The 22,607-nt window shown below is 36.7% G+C and overlaps 1 protein-coding gene across 2 annotated transcripts in view; it reads left to right on the plus strand.

Moving 5' to 3' along the window:
• PTPRM (protein tyrosine phosphatase, receptor type, M) overlaps nucleotides 1-22,607 on the plus strand; it is a 704,023-nt gene that overhangs the window by 182,191 nt on the left and 499,225 nt on the right. For both annotated transcript variants that reach the window (XM_011994359.1, XM_011994360.1), the window contains exon 5: nucleotides 13,810-13,925. In XM_011994359.1, the coding sequence (XP_011849749.1) occupies nucleotides 13,810-13,925 (116 nt within the window). The remainder of the gene's footprint in view (nucleotides 1-13,809; nucleotides 13,926-22,607) is intronic.

A 22,607-nucleotide genomic window follows, 5' to 3' on the forward strand; every position in this document is an offset into this window, starting at 1 on the left:
GATCTCCTGACCTCCTGATCCGCCCACCTCAGCCTCCCTAAGTGCTGGGATTACAGGCGTGCGCCACCACGCGGAGCCAATCCCTTGTACTTTCAAATGAATTTGAGAATCAGCTTATCAATTTCATTCAAAAAGTTTCAGCTGGAGTATTGATAGGGCTTGTGTTGAGTCTGTAGACTGTTTTGGGTGAGGAATTATTGCTGTTTTAAGATTATCAGAATTTGTGATCTGTGAATGTGGGATGTCTTTCCTTTTATTGAAGTCTTTTAAAATTTCCTTTAATAGTGTTTGTAGTTTTCAGATTACAAGTTCTATTCTTCATTTGTTAAATTTATTCCTAAGTATTTTATTTTGAAGTTGTTTTAAATAGAATTGTTTTCTTAATTTTATTTTTGGATTGTTCATTTCTAGCTTGTAGAAATGCAATTGATTTTGTGTATTGATCTTGTATCCCGAGATCTTGATGAACTTTCTTATTAGCTCTAATTGGTTTTTTGGTGGATCCATAGGATTTTCTTTATACAAAATTGTGTTGTCTTCAAGTAGGGTATCCAGATTCCTATTTTTCCAACCTAGGTGAATTTTATTACTTTTCTTGCTAGTTTGCCATGGCTAAAACCTCACTACAATGTTGAATAGAAGCGAAAAGAACAGAAGTGCTTGTCTTGTTCCTCATCTTAGGAGGAAAGCTTTCAGTCTTTCAGCATGATGTTGGCTGTGGTGTTTTGTAAGTGCTTGTTTTTAAGAACAAAGTTCGTTTTTCTTCCTAGGTTGTTGAATGTTATCAAGAAATGCCGCTGGGTTTTAGCAAATCCTTTTTCTCTATCAGATTATTACATAGTTTCTATCCTATATTCTGGCATATTATATTGATTAATTTTGGGATGTTAAAACAACCTAGCAGTCCTGGAACACATCTCACTTGGGCATGGTATATAATCTTTTTTTATATGCTGCCATGTAGCAATGAAACATTATACAAAGTTACTGGGATATATGATACGTTGAATTCTGAAATCTTAAAGTTATACAGAATCATGCCATATTATTATGATGCCAATTTAAAAATAAAATAATACAGTGAAAAAGAGATAAAGCCCTTCTAAACTTCCATGTGCTGTATATTGGATAAATTGAATACAAAATCCAAGACTGTCCTGTATTATTACTTGGACAATAGGAAATAAGTCAGCAATTTCTTTAAATATTAAAGTTTATAATATGGCCTCCTAAATTCAAAGTTATTCTTATTTTTAAAAATAGTATTTTCCTTATTAATTTGTGTAGTCACACATTGCTTACCACTCCCAAATTTAGATTTTTAATGAAGATATATTAAATAGTGTGATTGAAATAAGAAGAACAGTGACAGAGCACAAATTAGAATTGTTTTCGGAATTACGTTCTGCCGAATAAAAACAGATTCATGTGCTTTGGTTGAGAGATGGGTGGGATTCAGAATTAACCTTTCATTTTAAACATGTGGGAACACAATTTGGACTTTTCTCCAAAGGAATATCATTCTTCTTAAGATACAGTCGACTTCTAAAAGTTATTTATATGTAGCGGCTACCTTAGTTTTCTCTGATAAGAATGTTGAATCTGTTTTTCCACTTGAAAAGTTATTCCACTGAAGCCTATTCTTACCTTCCAAGGAAAACAAAACTGACTTTGACCTGAAACATGTTAAGAGAAAAATTTTCTGCTTCTATCACAAGAATTACTTGACTTTTTTTTGACCTATAATTTCATTTGTACAATGAAGATAACAATAATGTTTTTCTCACTGAGTAAATATAGGGACTACATTAGTTAATGTACATAAAGAATTTATCACAATGCTTACCACATTCTAAGAATTTAATTAATGTTAGCTATTACTAATATTCTTATTAGGCACTACATTGTGATAGACTTGCTAGAATTAGTTAGCTGCTAATGGTAAACCTCTAAATAGCTAAAATGATTGATATCATAGATGGGGAAATTTAGTTGTATGTCCATTGTTAAATTCAAAAAATGTTTGCAAAATATATTGGTTCTCAGTGTTAGAGTAAGCAGTACCAGGCTGTTCTTTTTGGCAGCAATTTGCTTCCTTGTTTGTGATGATATGTTTCACAAATAGAGACAAAAATATTAACTCTGTTTATTCTGGTGGTTGGGCATGCATCCCGTACATTTCAACCTATGTCATTACATTAAAAAGTAAGTTAAAGCAAAAGGGGGTTAGGACATAGTCCTCTTGTTCCACTTTAGTTTGCACTTTGATCTCACAAATTACTCTTCTCTGATTTTGTTGCTAGTATTTTTATGCAGACTTTGAAGAATCAGTAATAATGAAACATCTACAGGACGATTTATATCTTGGTCAATGATAATTATTGGCTTTGGGATCAAAGGCTTATTTGAGATCAATAAATACCTGAAAACCTCTGTTCTTTCTTAGTAAGAAGCAAAGAATATGGAAGCGATCGGAGGATTGGAGAATTGTACTAAGAACCTGTTTGTTATTCATGGAAGATATTTAGTTTTTAAATCTCCTACAGGTTTTAGAAGAAAGCTGGCATAGCATTTTGAAAGGGTATCCAGGAGACAAACGTGCCGATAAATTTGGAGAGAGAGAGAGAATATTTCTTTCTGAATATGAGATAGATTGAAATTTCTATTCTAAAGGTGGTATACACCTGATGTTACAATTAACGTAGTATTACAAGGTTTAGAGCATACAGCTCAGCATGGGATCTAAACTTTTCTGGCTGTCAAGCTCTTTTTCTTGGGTCCTTTTCCAGGTTCCAGTGATAGATCAGTTATTCTAAATAGTAAGGAACATTTTTGAGGGCTAAGTATGAGGCACAGAGAATGCCTTGGCTTCATCATCTTATTTGTTCTTTATATCAACACTGCGAAATAGGTACTTTAAAAAAATCTCCATTTTACAAATAAAAAAATTTTGTGAAGATTTAGGTTTAAGAACTTTTGCATATATTCAGAGATAGTAAAGGACTGAAGGAAGTATTGATGCTTGAACACAAATGTGCTGAAATCCAAATCTGAAAATAGTATCAGCCTTAAGCTGCTAGCCACCTGAAAATGATTCTAGGATTTATAGCACTAAACCAGGGGAATCTAGGCATCTTAAAAGCTTTGAAGATTATATAAGCCTTTAATATTTACTGAAAAAATTTACACCATTAGCAGAAAGTTTGACTTTCATGTTCTTGGAGGAAACTGGTCTCACAGTCATTATCTTAAGTGAAAAAACTTAGAAAAACAAAACCTACACGTGTTCACTTACAAGTGGAGCTAAACAATGTGTACATATGGACATAGAAGAATAATAGACATTGGAGACCCTGAGAGGTGGGATGGGGAAGGGGGTGAGTGATGAGAAATTACCTATTGTGAATAACGTACACGATTCAGGTGATGGGTACATTAAAAATCCAGACTTCATTGCTATGCAGTATATCCAAGGAACAAAACTGCACATGGACCCCTTAAATCCATTAAAATACAAAAATTTAAAAGAAAGTAGTATTCCCAAACTGGGCATACCATGGGTGAACACACCTTTAGCGGAACCAGTGACAGTTCTCATATTCGCATTATTTTTGACTATTACGTTTGCTGATAGAGCAGAGTGTATGCATTTTATAACTTTCTCGAGAAAGATTACAGAAGTTAGTACTTATTGTATTTTTTAAAATAAACAGCAGAAATATACTTCTCACAGTTCTGCAGCCTGGAAGTCTGAGATCAGGGTGCCAACACCGTCAGGTTATGGTGAGGACCCTCTTCTGGGTTGCAGACTTCCATCTTTTTTGTTGTGTCCTCACATGGCAGACAGAGGGGGAAAGAGCTGAGTCCTTTTCTTTTTTAAAAAGATGTTATTTTATTTTAAATAATAAGACCAAAAAAATAAATTGGCACATAATTGTACATATATATGAGGTATAGAGTGACATTTTGAAACATGTATACAATGCATAATGATCAACTCAGGGTTAATTAGCTTACCACCTCAAACATTTATCATTTTTTTGTGCTATTAATATTCCATATCCTGTCTTCTATTAACAGGTATTTGCAACTATACAAGAAATTATTGTTAGTTATAGTTACCCTACAGTACTGTAAAACGCTGTAACTTTATTAATACTTGTATCTATCTGTAATTTTGTATTCATTAGCCAACATCTCTTTGTCCCTCTACTCCCTACTTTTCCTACCCCCAGTAACCACTATTCTACTCTCGACTTCTCAGGTCAACTTTTTGTTCTCTCTTACATGAGTGAGAATGTGGTACTTGTCCTTCTGTGCCTGGCTTTTATCACTTAACTCACATCATGTACTCTAGGCACATCTATGCTTCAGTGAATGACAAAGTAATAGTACTTTTGAAAAGGTGGTGAAAAAGATCTTTCATACCCTGATGGTAAAAATGTGAATTGTTATAAGCTTTCATGGAAAGCAGTTTGACAATTTGTGCCAAATGTCTTTTAAAATGTGTGTTTTAAAAATTATTTTTGGCCAGGCGCAGTGGTTCACGCCTGTAATCCCAGCACTTTGGGAGGCCGAGGCGGGCAGATCACGAGCTCAGGAAATCCAGACCATCCTGGCTAACACGGTGAAACCCTGTCTCTACTAAAAATACAAAAAAAAATTAGCCAGGCGTGGTTGCGGGCGCCTGTAGTCCCAGCTACTCCGTAGGCTGAGGCAGGAGAATTTTATGAACCCGGGAGGTGGAGCTTGCAGTGAGCCGACATCGCGTGCCACTGCATTCTAGCCTGGGCGACAGAGCGAGACTCCGTCTCAAAAAAAAAAAAAAAAAAATATTGATATATAAGTGTATATTTGGGGGTATATGTGATAATTTAATACATGTATACAATTTGTAAAATGGAAGCAGTGTAATTGGGATATCTGTCACCTTAACTATAGTCTTTTCTTTATGCTAGAAAAATTTGAATTATTATCTTCTAGATATTTTGAAATATACAGTAGATTTTGCAAACTGTGGTCACCCCGTTGATCTTCAAGCACTAGATTTTATTTCTAATACATGTATATTTGTACCCATGAATCAACTTCTGTTCATCCTGCACCCCCACGCCCCCTACCCATCCGAGCCTTTGGTAACCATTAATCTACTCTTTAGTTTCATGAAATCCACTATTTTAGCTCCAACATAAGAGTGAGAATACACAGTATTTGTTTTTCTGTCCTTGGCTTATTTCAGTTAACATAAGGCCTTCCAGTACCATCCATGTTGTTGCAAATACAGAATTTCATGCTTTTTTGTGGCTGAATAATATTCTATAAGGTAATATGAGATATTGTGTTTGTGTTTGAGTGTGTGTGTGTGTATCACATTTTATTTACTTATTTGTTGATGGACACTTAGGACGACTCCATATTTTGGCAATTATGAATCGTGCTGCAATAAACATAGGAGTGCAGATTTTTCTTTGATATATTGATTTCCTTTCTTTTGGATATATACCAAGTAGTGGAATTGCTGGATAATGTGGTAGTTCTATTTTTAGTTTTTTTGAGAAACCTCAATGCAGTTTTTCATAGGGGCTATACTAATTTATATTCCCACCAACACTGTACAAGGGTTCCCCTTTCTCCACATGCTCACCAGTATCTGTTACTCCCTTTCATTTTGATAAAAGCCATTGTAAGTGGAGTAATGTGATAGCTCATTTTTGTTTTGACTTGCATTTCTCAGATGATTAGTGAGGTTGAACATTTTTTTTCATGTACATGTTGGCAGTTTTCATGTCTTATGGGAAAATTCATTAGAGGCTCTTAACAGAATGGGTCAAGCAGAGGAATCAGTGAATCTAAAGACATCTACTTGAATGTCCAGTTTTAAATTGGACTGTGTGTATTTTTGCTTGAGTTATTTGAGCTTCTTATATATTCTGATTATTAGTCCTCTGTCAAATGGATAGTTTGCAAATATTTTCTCCCATTCCATGGTCTCCCTTCACTTTGTTAATTGTTTCCTTTGCTGTGTAGAAGCTTTTCAGCTTAATGTAGTCCCATTTGTCTGTTTTTGTTTTGGTTGCTCTTGAGGTCGTACACAAAAAATCTTTTCCCAGACCAATGTTCTGGAGTGTTTCACCAGTGTTTTCTTTTGGTAGTTTCATAGTTGCAGGTCCTAGATTTAAACCTTTGGTCTATTTTGATTTTACTTCTGTAGATGTTGAAACAGAGGAGGCTAGTTTCCTTTTTCTGCATATGGTTCTCCTGTTTTCCCAGCAGCAGTTATTGAAGAGACTGTCCTTTCTTTGTTGTATACTCTTGGCACCTTTGTCAAAGACAAGTTGGCTACAAATGCATAGATTTATTACTGAGTTCTCTGTTCTGTTGCATTGATCTATGGGTCTGTTTTTATGCTGGTACCATGCTGTTTTGGTTACTAAAGCTTTATACTACATTTTGAAATCAGGTAGTGTGATGCCTCCAGCTTTTTTATTTTTGCTCAGGCTTGCTTTGGCTATTTGGAATCTTTTCTGGCTCCATATAAATTTTAGCATTATATTTTCTATTTCTGTTAAGAATAGCATTAGAATTTTGATAGGGATTCCACTGAATTTGTAATTTCTGAGTAGTATTGTCATTTTAAAAATTATTGAAACAAATGATAACAGAAATACAACATACCTAAACCTATGGGATTTTCTTCTTAATTTCTTCAATTGGTTGTTGACTAGCATTTTTAAATTTCCATGTGTTTTTGTATTTTCTGAGGTTCCTTTTGTTACTGATTTCTAGTTTCATTCCACTGAGGTCAGAAAAGATACTTCATATTATTTCCACTCTTTTGAATTTGTTGGGACCTGTTTTCTGGCCTAAGATATGTTCTGTTCTGAATAATGTTCTATGTACTATGAAAAGAAAGTGTATTCCATAGCATTTGGGTGAAATGTTCCATAGATGTTAGTTATGACTATTTGGCGTAGTGTGTAGTTTAATGTTTCTCTGTTGACTTTCTGTCTGAATGATTGGTCTGTTGATGTTCCCTACTATGACTGTATTACAGTTTATCTCTCTCTTTAGGTCTATTAATGTTTGCTTTATATACTTGGGAGCTCTGGTGTTGGGTGTATAATATTTATAATTGTTTTATCCTCTTAACAATCCCTTTATCATTATCTAATTACCTTTTTTGTTTTTACAGTCTTTGATTTGCACTCTATTTTGTCTGAAATAAACATAGATAATCCTCCTCATTTTTGTTTTCCAGTTAGATGGAATATCTTTTTCCACCCACTTCACTTTGTCTTACCTATGTGTGTGCCTTTATAGTTGAGGTGGATTTCTTGTAGGAAGAATTTAATTGTGTCTTGGTTCTTTGTATGTTCAGCCTTTCTATGCCTTTTAGTTGGATAATTTGGTTCATTTACATTCAATGTCATTATTAAGTAAAGACTTACTACTGCCATTTTGTTGCTTAATTTCTGGTTGTTTTGTAGCTCTTCTCTTTCTTTCTACCTTTCTTAATACTGTAGTTAAGTGATTTTCTCTGGTCACATGTTTTAATTTGTTGTTTCTTGTATTTAATGAATCTATTAAAGGTTTTGCATTGTTGTTACAATTAGGCTTATAAAATATATCTTATAGATATAAGTCATTTTAAAGAGATGACAACTTATCTTCGATGACAAATAAAAGGACAGAAAAATGGAAAAAAATGCTTTTATGCTTTAACTCCATCCCCTCACATTTTGAATTTATGTTGTTTCAATTTGCATATTTTTATATTGCCTATCTCTTAACAGGTTGCCATACCTATTACTGTTTTTGAAAGGTTTGTCTTTTGGGCTTCATAACAGTTACAAGTGGATTGCACACCACAGCTCTAGTGTTAGAATATTCTGGATTTGTCTGTATATTCAATATTATCCGTGGGTTTTATATACTTTTACATGTTTTCTTGTTGCGCATTAGTGTTTTTTTTTTTTTTTCCTTTCGTATTGAAGAATTCCCTTTAGCATTTATTGTAAGATAGATCTAATAGTGATGAATTTTCTCAACTTTTGTTTGTCTGGGTAAGACTTTATCTGACCTTTATGTTTCTATGGATAGCTTCAGTGGCTACAGTATTCTTGGATGACAATTTAAAAAAAAATTTCCACACTTTGAAATTGTCTTCTTATACATTCATGTTTTCACTTAGGTCTGTTGCCATATGAACCCTGGTTCCTTTATATGTTATTTGCTTCTTTTCTCTTGCTGCTTTTAGGATGCTCTCTTTGTCTTTGACCTTTGAGAGTCTAATCATTATAACTTCTGGGGTAGTCTTATTTGAGTTGAATGTGTTTGGTGTTCTCTGACCTTTCTGTCCCTGGATATTTATCTCTTTCATGTTTTGGAAAGTTTTCTGTACTATATATTTTTTTTTTTGAATAAGCTTTTTGCCCCTTGCTGTTGCTCAGCTACCTCTTGAGCACCAATAATTCTTAAATTTGATATTTTAAGGTATTTTTCAGTATTTTGTAGACAATCTTTGTTCCTTTTCATTTTTTTTCTTTTTACCCCTCTGACTGTAAATTTTCAAATAGCCGTCTTCACATTCACTGATTGTTTCCTTTGCTTGACCCATTCGGTTGTTAAGAGCCTCTAATGGATTTTTTTTTTTTTGAGATGGAGTCTCATTCTGTCGCCCAGGCTGGAGTGCAGTGACAGGATCTTGGCTCACTGCAAGCTCCGCCTCCCGGGTTCACGCCATTCTCCCGCCTCAGCCTCCCGAGTAGGTGGGACTACAGGCGCCCACCACCACGCCCGGCTAATGTTTTGTATTTTTAGTAGAGACAGGGTTTCACAGTGTTAGCCAGGATGGTCTCGATCCCCTGGTCTCGTGATCTGTCCTCCTTGGCCTCTCAAAGTGCTGTGATTACAGGCGTGAGCCACTGCGCCCGGCCCCTAATGAATTTTTTAATTCAGCAAATGTATTTCTTAGTTTCAAGATTTCTGTTTTTTTTTTTAATTTTTAAATTTTTTTTAACTTTCTCTGATAAGTTTCTGAGTTGCTTTTCTGTGGCTTGTTAGAGATCAGTGAATTTCCTTAAAATGGCTATTTTGAGTTTTTGGTTATAAAGTTCACGTATCACCATCTTGTTCAAATCAGTCACAGGTTCCTTGCTTTGTCCATTTGTAGAGACTGTGGTTCCTCATTTGTTTTTGTTTCTTGTGGATGTGTGTCTATGTCTTTGTACTAAAGGGTTGGTTATTTATTCCAGTCTTCCCAGTCTGGCTTGTTTTGGTTTTTATTGGACATGTTTGCTTAGAGCTTCTTTGTAATTTACCTGTTGATTTCCCTTTTTTTCCTCTGCTAGGTTACTGCCTAATTTTTGGCACTAAGTGACACCTTAAGCCAAGATTTGCCTCAGTGATAGGAAACAGTGAGAGTACTACTTTCCCTGAATTTGCACGGTCCCCAAAGGGATATACTGGTAGTGTGGGAAGGCTGGTTAAGGGTTTGTGCAGAAAGGATGAACAATTCTCCTACAGTGAGGTACTGCTTAACAGCCACTCTGATTTGGCATCCCTTTGGCCAAGTTACAGAGAAAGTTTCTAATGCTGGGGCAGCAGTCCTGCTGAGCCCTACCTTTGTCTCTGTCCTTAGGAATATTTATCCCTTCAGGCACTCTCCATGCTTCCTTTGGGTTGAGGAAGGGACAGATTTCCTGCCAGGCAATCCAAAATAGTGGGGAAATTGTTTACCCACTTTGACCTCATTTTTTCCAATGTAGAAATTATGAGTCAGAGGAAGGTTTCCGGATACTTTCTGCTGGGCAGATTGGGGGTTGGGGTTTCACAGATATTGAAGTCTGGTTTTTTCCCTCTGCTCAGAAATTTTTCATATCTCTGACTCCTGGAATAGTCTCATCCTCATATTTGAGTTCTCGGCTATTGCTGGTGATAATCTCTGTGCTGTATATTTATTTATTTTTTGTGGGAGTGAGTGAAGCCAACTTGCTTCTATGCCACCATTTCAGAACTGGCAAAAATGCATTTTTTTTATTAGTAATTTCTAATAGTTTAACTTATGAAAACGTAAAGGTTTTAATTATGAAAACTTTTATCTTAGTATTATATGTAATGGAAGCAAACGTCAGTGTTCAATAATGGGGGATGTTTCAGTAAACTTGTTTATGTATGATATATATTAGGGTTTCTCAACCTTGGTGCTGCTGAGATTTTGGCACCCGCTAATTGTTTGTGGTGGGGGCTATCCTGCAGATTTTAGGATGTTTAGCAGTGTCCCTAGCCTCTGCTTTCTAGGTGCCAATAGCACTACCGTTTAGTAGCATAATTCTGCTGCGATACACCAGGAGTCATACTGAAAATAAATATTTAACAACCCTTCAGCACAGACTCAGAACTGACCAGCTTAACTGAGCGGGGTAAACTTCAGAATAGTGGCCCCAAGTGCAATATCCCTTTAACCCAAGTTATCATGAAAAATGGCTACACACCCGGACACCTTGTGTTAGAGACGTAGCTTGCTGTAGTAACCTGTAGCTGGAGGAGAGCAGGATTAGGTGTCTGGGAAGTCCACTGGAGAGACCAGCACCAGGGAGAGAACCTACTGTTCTAGTGTGCTGGATAACTTCAGCATTTAACACCTCACAGGGAGGTGGAAGGCGGGGGTTGGTCAGCATGTGGAATGAAGTCTTCAAAGCATTGTCCTTAGATACTATTGGAAGGAAAACTTTTCCTTTTCCGATTTGGGTCCAGTGGTTGGGGACCTGCAAATTAACTGAAAGAGACAGATTAAATGCAGAAAAGGCAAAGTTTATTTTCTCATTTGCAGGCCAGAGTTCCCAGCAACGGAAAACTCACTAAATACCCAGAGATAAAGATTTATATTCCAAATTTAACAAAAGATTGGGGGGTGGTTTTAGGGCTTCAGTGGGAAAATGTAGAAAGTTCTATTGGGCTTTTTGATGGTAATGGCAACAGGCACTTTGTCTACCTGGCAGCTGAATTAGGCATCTCCCTTATAGGGGAGTTAATGGCAACTATTTTTTCTGGGAAAGCTGTGTTTTAGTCAAATACTTGAAGTTCAGATAAGATTTCTTTCTACATCTTCTTTTGCTCAAATGTTTTCACTTTAAAATAATCTTCATGCCAACTCTGGGGATATGAATGGGTCCCTGTATTTTCCCCATGTAGAAGTTGCTTCAGAAAAAGAAAGTAGGTTGATTGCTGTGCAGAGACATTTGTGTTATAAATTGTAAGGTAAGAGATCTATAAAAGAGTGAATTTAGATTAGAGCAAGGAAACAAAAAGAAAACAAAGAACAATGGTTGGAACAAACTATAAACTCAGATTCTGAGTCCAGAGGGCAGCCCATTGAGATTTCTGGATGTTGGGTTTGAAGCGTCTTCAGTGATGATGGTAGTGTCACAGCCACGGTTACTTTCCGGAGCAGAATGTGGAAGAGGCAGGTATTCCAGTGGGCTTTCTGAGGGGCCCACATGGTGATGGCGATTAATCTTTTGAAGTTATATCAAGTCATCCAGTTTCAGCTTGCATGGCTTTGGGAGTATGCTTAGAATTATTTCATGGGGGATTTTTTTTTTAATGTTTCCAGCTAAGGACACATGTACTAAAATGGATTTATTAGAAGAAATTTGTTTAAATTTCCTTGACAAGAAAACAGCTTTTGGCTTCTAATATATTCCTATTAATTGAGTCAAATCTTAAAATTTTTAGTGAACTCTATTCATGTTGGGGACTTGTGGTGTAAGTAAACCTAAAATTATAATGATTATAATGTTTTTTATATGGTAAAAATTTCATTAGTGTCAGATGAGAGTGAGAGAGTAGAATTCTACAGAAATTGAAATCTAAAATGAACAGTCTTTAAGGATAGGTGGATGGTTTTAATAATTTTAAGTAATATGAATTTAATGATGATAATGAGTATTTGCTGAGTGTGAGGCGATACCATCAAGTTCTGTCGCATCAAGTGCTGTGGCTGTTGTGATATTAGAAGGCCTAACCATAAGGTGAGCGAATCTGCAGAAGCTTCATGGAAGGAACAGCGTTTGAGAAACACCTTGAAAATTCCAGCAGGCAGACAGGGGAGCCACTGCAAGTGGGATGAAGAGATAAGGAAAGGCAAAGATGGTGGGAAGTCTGGGGAGAGGCACTGTGGCTTCGTAAACCGAGCCTGGGGTTTGGAACTGGATATACTGGAGTTTGTTCTTCTTCGGACGCTTACTAGCCAAGTACCCACAAGTGTTCGCCCTCTTGGAAATGGAGAAAATATCTCCCTCACAGAAGGTTTGTGAGTAGTCAGTGGAAAAGTTTCCGGTGCATAAGTACCCGATAAAGGTTACCTTGTTCCATTTTCTAAAAACAATGGGTCTTTGAGTATTTCAGGAACAAAGCCTAAAAGAGAAATTCATTTAGGGACTTTTTACAGAGATCTTTTAAAAACACAGAATTATGTTATTCTTGAGCAAGGAGTAATTTGATTAAGTCAGTGAAAAGCAGAGATCATAGAGTTATATGTTAATATATTAGTATTAAGAAACAATGGTCCATGGTTATATTGCTTTATTGGAAGTTATTTAGAATATTTTGTATGCTGAGCATCATGAATACTTTGAATTATTAGTGGCCTCCAAATTAATAATGGGGCTTTCCTCTGTGTTTTTGACATTAAATTAAGTTTTTCTTTGTTCTTTGGTAGTAACTCAACTTCCATTCCTAATTACGTTCTGCCCAGGCTAATACGAGCCCTAGTTTGTAATCTTTTGCTACCCAGTAGTGGGGCACCCTTTTTTGAAGCTGCCTGGACATGGCTGAAGACACATTGGCAGTGGGGAAAAGCTGGCAAGGCATAACAGATGTATTCTAGTTATTATCCAGATTTATCTGTCTCTCCCAGAAAGTATGATTATACTCTTTGCTTCTTTTTCTGTGCCGACTCTTCCCGCTTTGTTACTCTTTCACTCTATCATTGTTATAATAAGGGAATGTTTTCCTAAACGTAGAATTTTCATAAAATTTAAGTCCTGACTTATCATTCTAGTTCCTGGACACCTGTTTTCAGTGTGATGCAGAAATTGCTTCTCATACCAAGTAGGAATAATCCTTTATTTCGACAGCTGTTCCATATGGACAATGTACATTACTAGACAATGGTGTTCACCATTTGGAATCCTTAGTTCTTGAATTGGAATTAAGAATCAGCAAACATTGCCATGCTATGGCAGTCTCAGCATCATTTCACAGAGCATGTCTAAAGAAATAGTATTTTTGGCAGCTGAAAAATATTACATAAGTAATGCTGCATACCAGTTAGTGGTATTAAAATATATATTATGTACAGCTGTGTACTTGGCTTGAAAAGCTTCCTTGATAACATCATTTAACTTCTTACTGTTCTTTTCATGTTGCTGGTATAAATATCTAATATGTTTTTGTTCAAAACATCAATTAGGTTTCAGTTTAATCTTTATTAATACAGATCTGTTATTACAAGAAGACTGCTGAGCTATGATAATTTGCACAGCAGGAACAATAAAATATCTTCTTTCTGTTTCGTTCTATTCCAGAATGCTTGGCTTTCTGTTATTCTTTTACACAACATACCAAAACTTTTTATGATATTTTTAAAAATTATGTTAAATACTTAAAGCTCATATAAGCAAAAGCATTTTTTTGCCCCCAAGGTGAACAAAATCGAAAGGCCAAAAATTGCAGGTAGATTGAAGAAGACATACATTAGTTACAAATCGCCACTTCTAACATCTTTCATTCTTTTTCTTTATGTAGCGAGGACCCCTCACTTCCTGCGGATTCAGAATGTGGAAGTTAACGCTGGCCAATTTGCTACCTTCCAGTGCAGTGCCATCGGCAGGACCGTGGCAGGAGACAGGCTCTGGCTACAGGTACAGTAACTCATTTTCACCTGTTGATGAGAGTCCAGCAGGAAGAATACATTCACCCTGGAGGAGGAACCCAGAGAAACAGACTCAGATCCTAGTATAAGAGTCTCCTTCTTTGTTAATAAGTAGCCAGATTACTTAGTAATCTATAAAAGCTAATTATTTTTGTTTATGCACCTTTTGTGAATTTCTTTTTTTTCCCCTTTGCTTATGCTTAGTTATCTTGCTTGGAAGATCTGATTGTCAAATGACTTATATGGCAGTTTATTAAATTACAAAATGTAGCACTCTTCTCCTAAGTCCTCCTCTTGAGAAAAATCTGAAGAATCTCTCTCTCTCTCTCACACACACACACACACACACACAACACACCACACTTCATAGGCCTTTTTGTCATTTGCATTTCCAAACTGTAAGCTTAAACTTAGAAATTAATACATATTTTATTTTGAGTTTTTAATTAAATTTTTTGGTGTAATGTTCAATTGTGTGACTTGTTTTATATTTATTCAAATTCCACCATGTGTGTTTTGCATGGCAGAGGGTTGCATGGATAGATCCATGCTCTCAAGAATCCTGACAGAATGAGTGGGATTAAATTACCTGTCCCTTCTAACCAGAATGCCACCCACTTCTTTAAGCTCTAGGTTTGAGGTTTCCCTCACCTTAGTATTCTCCAATTGCATTCTTGTTTCTTCCTTTTAAGCATTAATCTGGAGGCTGCTCATTTTTCATATTGAGTGGTGTTGATTTTTTGTCCTTATCCTTCCTTGTTTTGTTTTGTGTGGGTTTCTTTTTTCAAAAAAAGTATTATCTATTTATTTTTAGTTTGCTACTGAGTTGAACTGTGCTTTGGGTTTTAACCCTTCTGTGTATGCGGTTGTGTTCCACACCACACCGGCTTCCACTCCATTATGCATGCTGGCCTTGTCTCTGCACGTGCTGTCTCTCCACCTCCTGTCATGCCTCGCAGTGTAATTATGATTGTAATGGGTGACTTTGTGTGACACTCTGTATACAATTTTTAAATCCTTTATTCCTTTTAATCACTGCAATGTAGATCAGTAGTTCTTTGCTTTGTTTTATATTTGGCTTAGAGACAGGGTCTCTCTCTGTTGCCCAGGCTGCAGTAGAATGGTAACATCATGGCTCATTCAACCTCCTAGGATCAAGTGATCCTCCTGCCTCAGCATCCCAAGTAGCTGGTACTACAGGCACATGCAACCATACTTGAGTAATTATTTTGTCATTTTTATAGGGATGGATTCTCCCTTATTGCCCAGTCTGGTCTCAAACTCCTAGCCTCAAGTGATCCTCCTTCCTTGGCCTCCTAAAGTGCTGGGATTACAGGTGTGAGCCGCTGCGTGCAGCCCAGTAGTATTTTTATTCCTCTGTTTCTGGGGAAAATGGGAGATACTTGAATGTACTGTCCCAAGATTAATCAGCAATGGATTGTCAGATGGGAAATGCATTTTGGAGAGACTTCCTGTTTTCTGTCAGGATGCTCCACTCCTCTGCCCCGTGTCACTCTTTTTTTCATATCCTACTGTCCCTTTTAGAGACATTGCTGGCCAGGAAGTGTATGCAGAGGATTATATTGTATATTCCAAGTTCATCTTTACTTTCTTCTTTGTAGAAGTTTTGTAACTGTTAACTTAAGAACATTTTGCAGCTTGTGAAAACTGTCCTCAGTATTCAATTTCTTTTTCTCTTTCTAATCCACTTCCCAGTTGTTTTAAACTCTTGATGTTAGAATTCAGAATTGTTTTCTTAGATAATGGCTATTGGTATCAAACACAATCAAGATTGGCCATCTGTGGTAACTGATGAGACAAACATCTTATTGACATTTTCCACAAAGTATTAAGCACCTTATAAAAATGAAACTATTTATTCCTTTGATTTATTTCTAGAAATCTTAATTATTTGTGGAAAAATACGTTTTGCTTATAATATTTATGATAATATTACTTGAGAGAATACAATATTAATACTATATTAAGTCTAGAGAATATAATATAAATACTGTATTAAGTCTAAACTCTTTCCTCAACAGAGTCAGAGTCATCTTAGATATTCCCAAGAATTTACAGGTTTGTGAGGACATGATTTGCTCTTTTTATTTTTGCAGATGTCCTGGACTTGGTGTACTCCTACTTAAACTTGAGCACTTATTTGGGTTGGAAATCTTTCGCTACTTCCTATACATTCAGGAACTTTGTTTTAAAGATAATTTGTCATGTGGTTTGGAGAAAGCTACTTACAATTTTGGGGTTAAAAAAAAAAGGGTCTAACTGCAAAGTTCTCAGCCCTGACTCTACTATAGAACAGCTCGGAAGGGTTTTGTTTTGTTTTGGTTTGGTTTTTTTTCACAAATGTCTTTCCTATTTCCAGATTCTCATTTAATTGGTCTAGATTGGGGCCCAGCATGCAGTGATTTATTAAAGACTCTCCAAGTGATTCCAGTGTACACCCAGGGTTGGAAATTACTAGTAAGAAGCAAAATACAACACACATTCCAAATCAGGAAAGACAGAAGACAGACATAGCGTAGAACTGGTTCCTGTATTCCGTTGCCTCAATTTGACCCTGATGTTTAATTTTCCATGTATTGATCTTTGAATTTTTTCTCATTAGATTTGAACGATAGTGTTGGTAGTTGTTTTCACAGTCAGTCCCTTAATGCCTTTCTTTTTATCTTGCTCAGTCTTCTCTGACCCCTCTTGTCTTCGGTGACCATTTATTGCACTGCAACTTTCTACACTGCACTGTCAAGAAGATGACACAGATAGAACTGTTGTGACTTTGAGCTTTTTACTGAAACTTACTTTGTCCTGGAATCAGGACACCATTTGGTTAGTGAGTCTTTGTGATGTTAGAATAATTTTACTGTTCAATAATTTATTTTCCCTGGATGGGTAGGCATTTTGTGGGCAAATGTTTATTTTATTAATAGCTTATGAAATAAGACCTGTGTCCTTCACCTGCAAGTGTAGTTTCTATTAATCTATATGTTTACAAAGCAGTTTGCAGTAGTGATGAGGGTTTTCAGCAGATGCTGGTTTGGCAGAGCCCTTCCTGCCCTCTTGCCTAGGACCCCTCACTCCCCTTTGAGGCCCACAATAGGCATTCTGCACAGAGTTTCATGGCTGTATCCCATGGTGGTTTATCTGTTTTATAGAAGAGGAGTTGGAAGTATAGAATCCTCCTGGATCACAAGGAAAAATGGCATAGCTGGTAATAATACAACTCTGTTTATTTACTTCTATTTCACCTCTAAGTAATTCCACATTTTCTCAGGCCATTCTTTAGAGGTTGTGGAGACATGTAAACCTTTCATCATGGACCAGGTCTGCATGTAAACTCATTTAGGTCCTCAAAATAATCCTGATATCCACGCAGAAGATTGAAGAAAAAACATATTTTTAGGTTTTTCTGTGATTCGAATCTCTCTCAAGAGTGAGACAATACTTAGAAATTAATAACACATCTTTGTTTGGGGGTACTTTGGTGTTTTTGAATATAATCATTTACAATATTTTTTTGAGACAGAGTCTCACTCTGTCACCTAGGCTGGAGTACAGTGGCATGATCTCAGCTCACTGCAGCCTTGACCACCTGGGCTTAGATGATCCTCCCATCTCAGCCTCCTGGGTAACTGGGACTACAGTCATGCACCATCATGCCTGGCTAATTTTTTGTACAGGTTCTCACCATGTTGCCTAGGCTGGTCTCAAACTCATGGGCTCAAGCGATCCACCTGCCTCGGCCTCCCAAAGTGCTGGGACTACAGGGGTGAGCCACCATGCCCGACCTATTTACAATAATTTTTACTACTTGTGTTGAAGTCCTCTGAGGCCCACAATAGGCATTCTGCACAGAGTTTCATGGTTGTATCCCATGGTGGTTTATCTGTTTTATAGAAGAGGAGTTGGAAGTATAGAATTCTCCTGGATCACAAGGAAAAATGGCATAGCTGGTAATAGTACAACTCTGTTTATTTACTTTTTATGTCACCTCTAAGTAATTCCACTCTACTATACCGTCTTCTTGTATTTGGAAGGTAGGTGAATAGGCGTTATGCACTTATGCTTTCATAGAATTTGGGTGTGACCAGTATTACATCGTTAGTATCAAGGTGCCATCCTGACCATAGAAAATAATGTTTATATGTATTGCATGTCATATTGATCCATACCTGTGAAAAATGGCCAAGGTTTTGATTTTTTTTAGTTTAGATTAAATATAATCCCTGTCAGAGTCTTTGACAATAACATAACATAAATAAATCTGATGATGACACTAATGAAGAAATGTTTATGATTAACAGATGTGTCCCATCTGTTTATATTTTCTTCATCTCATCTGTGGACCACACAGGTTATGTTGCTGAGTGGGATTGCTTTTTCTAGAACACTGAACAAAAGAATAAGACCCAGTATGTGAGCCCATCCATCATTACAGCTGTAAAATACTTTAAAAAATTTTCCAGACGGTAGGAAGACAACATCTGTAGAACTCTTTTATTGTGTTGAAAAACCTATATGCACTGCAGTTCTTGAAGATACTTGTGATATGCTATCAGATATGGCAGTCTATTCATATAAACACGGACTGCAACAGTGTGAGATACTAAAATTAAATGTATTTGTGGAAATCATTCAAGCACCCAAAATATTACCGTAATTTTTTCTATCAACTTTCTGATCACTTTCTGAGCCCACATTTTGAAAATATCTCAGAATCTGTATATATATACTCTGTGTGTGTGTGTGTATATATATAAAAAATACTGAAAAGAGAAAATGGAATTTGGGGTTTTCTTTTTATACTTTCTGTATACTTTTATACTTTTAAAAATACTGTCATGGCTGGCTGCAGTGGCTCACGCCTGTAATCCCAGCACTTTGAGAGGGTGGGGCGAGTGGATCACGAGGTCAGGAGATCGAGATCATCCTGGTCAACATTGTGAAACCCTGTCTCTACTAAAAATACAAAAATTAGCTGGGTGCCGTGGCACATGCCTGTAGTTCCAGCTGCTCAGAAGCCTGAGGCAGGAGAATTGCTTGAACCTGGGAGGCAGAGGTTGCAGTGAGCCGAGATTGTGCTGCTGCACTCCGTCTCAAAAATAAATAAATAAATTAAAATAAATAACTTCTGTTTGCTGATGGGCAACTTCTGAGGTTGTATATTTTTTATGTAGTCACTGACCTTTAAGTCATGTATGGTTGTATTAAAGCCTTTATTGTTCTTTCTTCAGTATTCCAAATATTATTTGTCTACATTTGCTTGTTTCTCTCAGGACTTCCTGTTTATAATACTTTCCAGTAAATGAAGGTAATAACTAATGCTAGCTAGTGTTTATGTACCTATAGATGACTCATGCATGTGCAGTTGCAAGATCTGTGGCATGGGGGCCACTGCCTTCCTCTTCCCCTGCCTGTGGTCCCATTTTGGTGTTTTTGTAACTTCTGCTCTTTAATTTATTTCTTGTAATCATTGTGGAAGTTCCTGCATTCCTTACTCTTCTTAGCAACCATATTACATTCAGGGTTGGTGGGAAATACAAAAGTTCTGCCTCCCGGACAAAGAGCAGAAGACAGGGAGGGAGGAGTGATGTCTTTTCAACAATGGATGAACAGGATCTTTGATCAGGCTAGGATTTGAGGTGCGTATGTTGAGTGAATAGCAGTTGGCAGTGGAAACCTGGAAAATAACCACTTTCTCACAGTTGTTAGAAGTCCCTACATTTTTAAATATCTTACTTTTTAAAGTTACACAATTATGTAACCTGAATTTGGAGCAATCTTTAAATTAAATTCCTAATTTTATTGACGAGAAAACAGAGGCCCAGAAAATGTAGGAAACTTTTGTGCAGTTGTACATCCGGTTTTTATGTTTATTATAGTTAACTCCATTTTATTAGTGAAAGTCAGTTTTATATGTCTAATATGTTTATGTCTGTATATATATGTACATGTTTATACTTACGTACAAGTATTGTGTTATTTATTTACAAATGCATGAATTTTTTCTCTTGGACATTTTTCTTCACTGAATGATCTTGCATCTCAGATATTAGCCTTTTAACCTGATAGTCTCAGATTTACTGTGATTTACCTGTGTTGAATTTAGAACTTTAAAATCTATCATAGCACAATATAATTGAGAGTTTTGCTGTTTTGCTAGCAGAGCTTGGCATTTATTGTAAGTAATGTACCGGAATAGCCTTTTAAAATTATTCCATAATATGCATTAGTTCATACAATAGAAAAGGAATTCAGATGATACTACTTTAAAGTACAGTAGTACCCTCTCATCTGAGATTTTCACGTTCCATGGTTTCTGTTACCTGTGGTCAATGAAAATGTCATTCAAAAATGTCAAATGGAAAATTCCAGAAATAAACAATTCATAAGTTTTAAATTGTGCAGCATTCTGAACAGCACGATGAAAAGTTCCTCTTCCTACCCTGTCCCACTGAGGACATGAATCATCCCTTTGTCCAACAAATCCCACTACCCACCCACTAGTTACTGAGGAGGTGTCTTGGTTATCAGATAGGCTGTCTCAGGATCACAGTGCTTATGTTCAAGTCACCCTTACTTTACTTAACCATTGCCCCAAAGCACAGGAGTAGTGATGATGCCAATCTGGATATGCCAAAGAGAAGGCATCAAGTGCTTCCTTTAAGTGAGAAGGTGAAAGTGCTCAACTTAATAAGGAAAGAAAAAAATTGTATGCACTGCTTGCTAAGATCTACAGTAAGAAAGAATTTTCTATACCTGAAATTGTGAAGAAAAAGAAATTCGTTCTAGTTTTGCTGTTGTACCTCAGACTGCAAAAGTTTACAGCCACAGTGCGTGGTAAGTGCTTAGTTAAGAGGTACAAGGAGGCATTAAGTTTGTGTGTGCAAGACATGACAGAAGCTATCCATGTTTTCAGGCATCCACTAGGGGTCTTGAAATGTATCTCCCATGGAACAGGGGGGACTGCTATGCTGTTAAAAACACTGCTACAACTGAGGACCCAGACTAGTACTTGTCACATAGCAAAATGCTCAGTGAATACCTACTAATGCATGGGGCTTACTGACTACCCAAACAAATCGTGTAGCTCCTTCAGGTGAGCATCAAAAGTAGATTTGTAGTTAGGGCAGGAAAACAAGCACAGAGGAAGTCGTTTCTGCCTGGGATGATTGCTTTAGGCCTACAGTTCCTGTTCAGAGGATGGTCTTTGATGAGAGGAGCAATACATAGAACGTAGTGGTGCCTCTGCTGCTTCAGGATATATAGCAAATATCATGCAGAGTTGCAAAAACTGATGAATAAAAACACGCATATGTTGGAGTAATTTTAGAAGCCAATATGGTCAATATGTCACCTTTCCTAAACCTTCATTTCTTGTGCCCTTTGCCTAGGTTTTCTTATTCTGTCATAATTATAACTTCTTTCTTAATTCTTCCTTTAAAAACTTTCTTGCCATAGCATCCACATTAAACATTATAGACATACACCTTTATTTTTCCCATGATCTCCATGAACATAAGAAATATATGTGTAATAAGGATATTCCATTTGAGTTTGCACAATGGCAATACCTGTGTCATAGTAATAGATGAATTAAATGTACCCCATCCACTTTTTGTAAAGAATGTAATTCCATTTGAGCTCTTACTTTGAGGAGTTTAATTTTCATTTAAAAAAAGTACTTAGAATTAATGGTTTCTTAGCTGTTGACCTAGAAATTGATTTTTTCTTTTTGCTTTGAGAGTTTGACATATAATTCCACCAAGCTGGGTATGAGCTACACAATCATGAAAAAATTATGTTTCTCCAGTCTAATAAATTGCTCACATTTTGTTTTTTAGCTCAGATAATTTTAGACCTTTTTCTGAGAGAAAAGAGGGAAACCTTGATATTTTTATAACCTACAGTGATTTTCATGGGAACAGTTTCACTGATCTACCATAGAATTTGACTTCTGAATGAATAAATTAAAAATTGTATGAATAGTATTTATATTACTGACTTCAACAGGGGTGTTTGAAATAAAGTAATTGCAGCTACATTTACTGAGCACTGCTGTGTGCTAGTTACTGTGGTAGGTGATGTTCAGGCATTTTTTGTCATTGATCCCTACAAGAATTTTATTATGTGTCCATTTATAGAAGAAGTGGCTGAGGCTTAGAAAGTTGTTTTTTTTGTTTGTTTGTTTGTTTTGAGACGGAGTCTCGCTCTGTCGCCCAGGCTGGAGTGCAGTGGCCGGATCTCAGCTCACTGCAAGCTCCGCCTCCCGAGTTTACACCATTCTCCTGCCTCAGCCTCCCGAGTAGCTGGGATTACAGGCGCCCGCCACCTCGCCCGGCTAGTTTTTTTGTATTTTTAGTAGACACGGGGTTTCACCGTGTTAGCCAGGATGTTCTCCATCTCCTGACCTCATGATCCGCCCGTCTCGGCCTCCCAAAGTGCTGGGATTACAGGCTTGAGCCACCGCGCCCGGCCGGCTTAGAAAGTTGTAACGACTCTTCCAATGGGGCATCGCTCGTCACCGTGCTCGAATTTGAAGCAGGCCATCTATGTTGTAACGTCACCATAGTGCATCTTTGGAACTGCAGAAAAAGACGTAGGTAGTTCCTCATGAATTCATAAGTATCGTGTAGTAATTTAAACGATAGCGTTGATC

Source organism: Mandrillus leucophaeus, unplaced genomic scaffold (genome assembly GCF_000951045.1).
Source record: "Mandrillus leucophaeus isolate KB7577 unplaced genomic scaffold, Mleu.le_1.0 Scaffold453, whole genome shotgun sequence".
NCBI lineage: Eukaryota > Metazoa > Chordata > Mammalia > Primates > Cercopithecidae > Mandrillus > Mandrillus leucophaeus.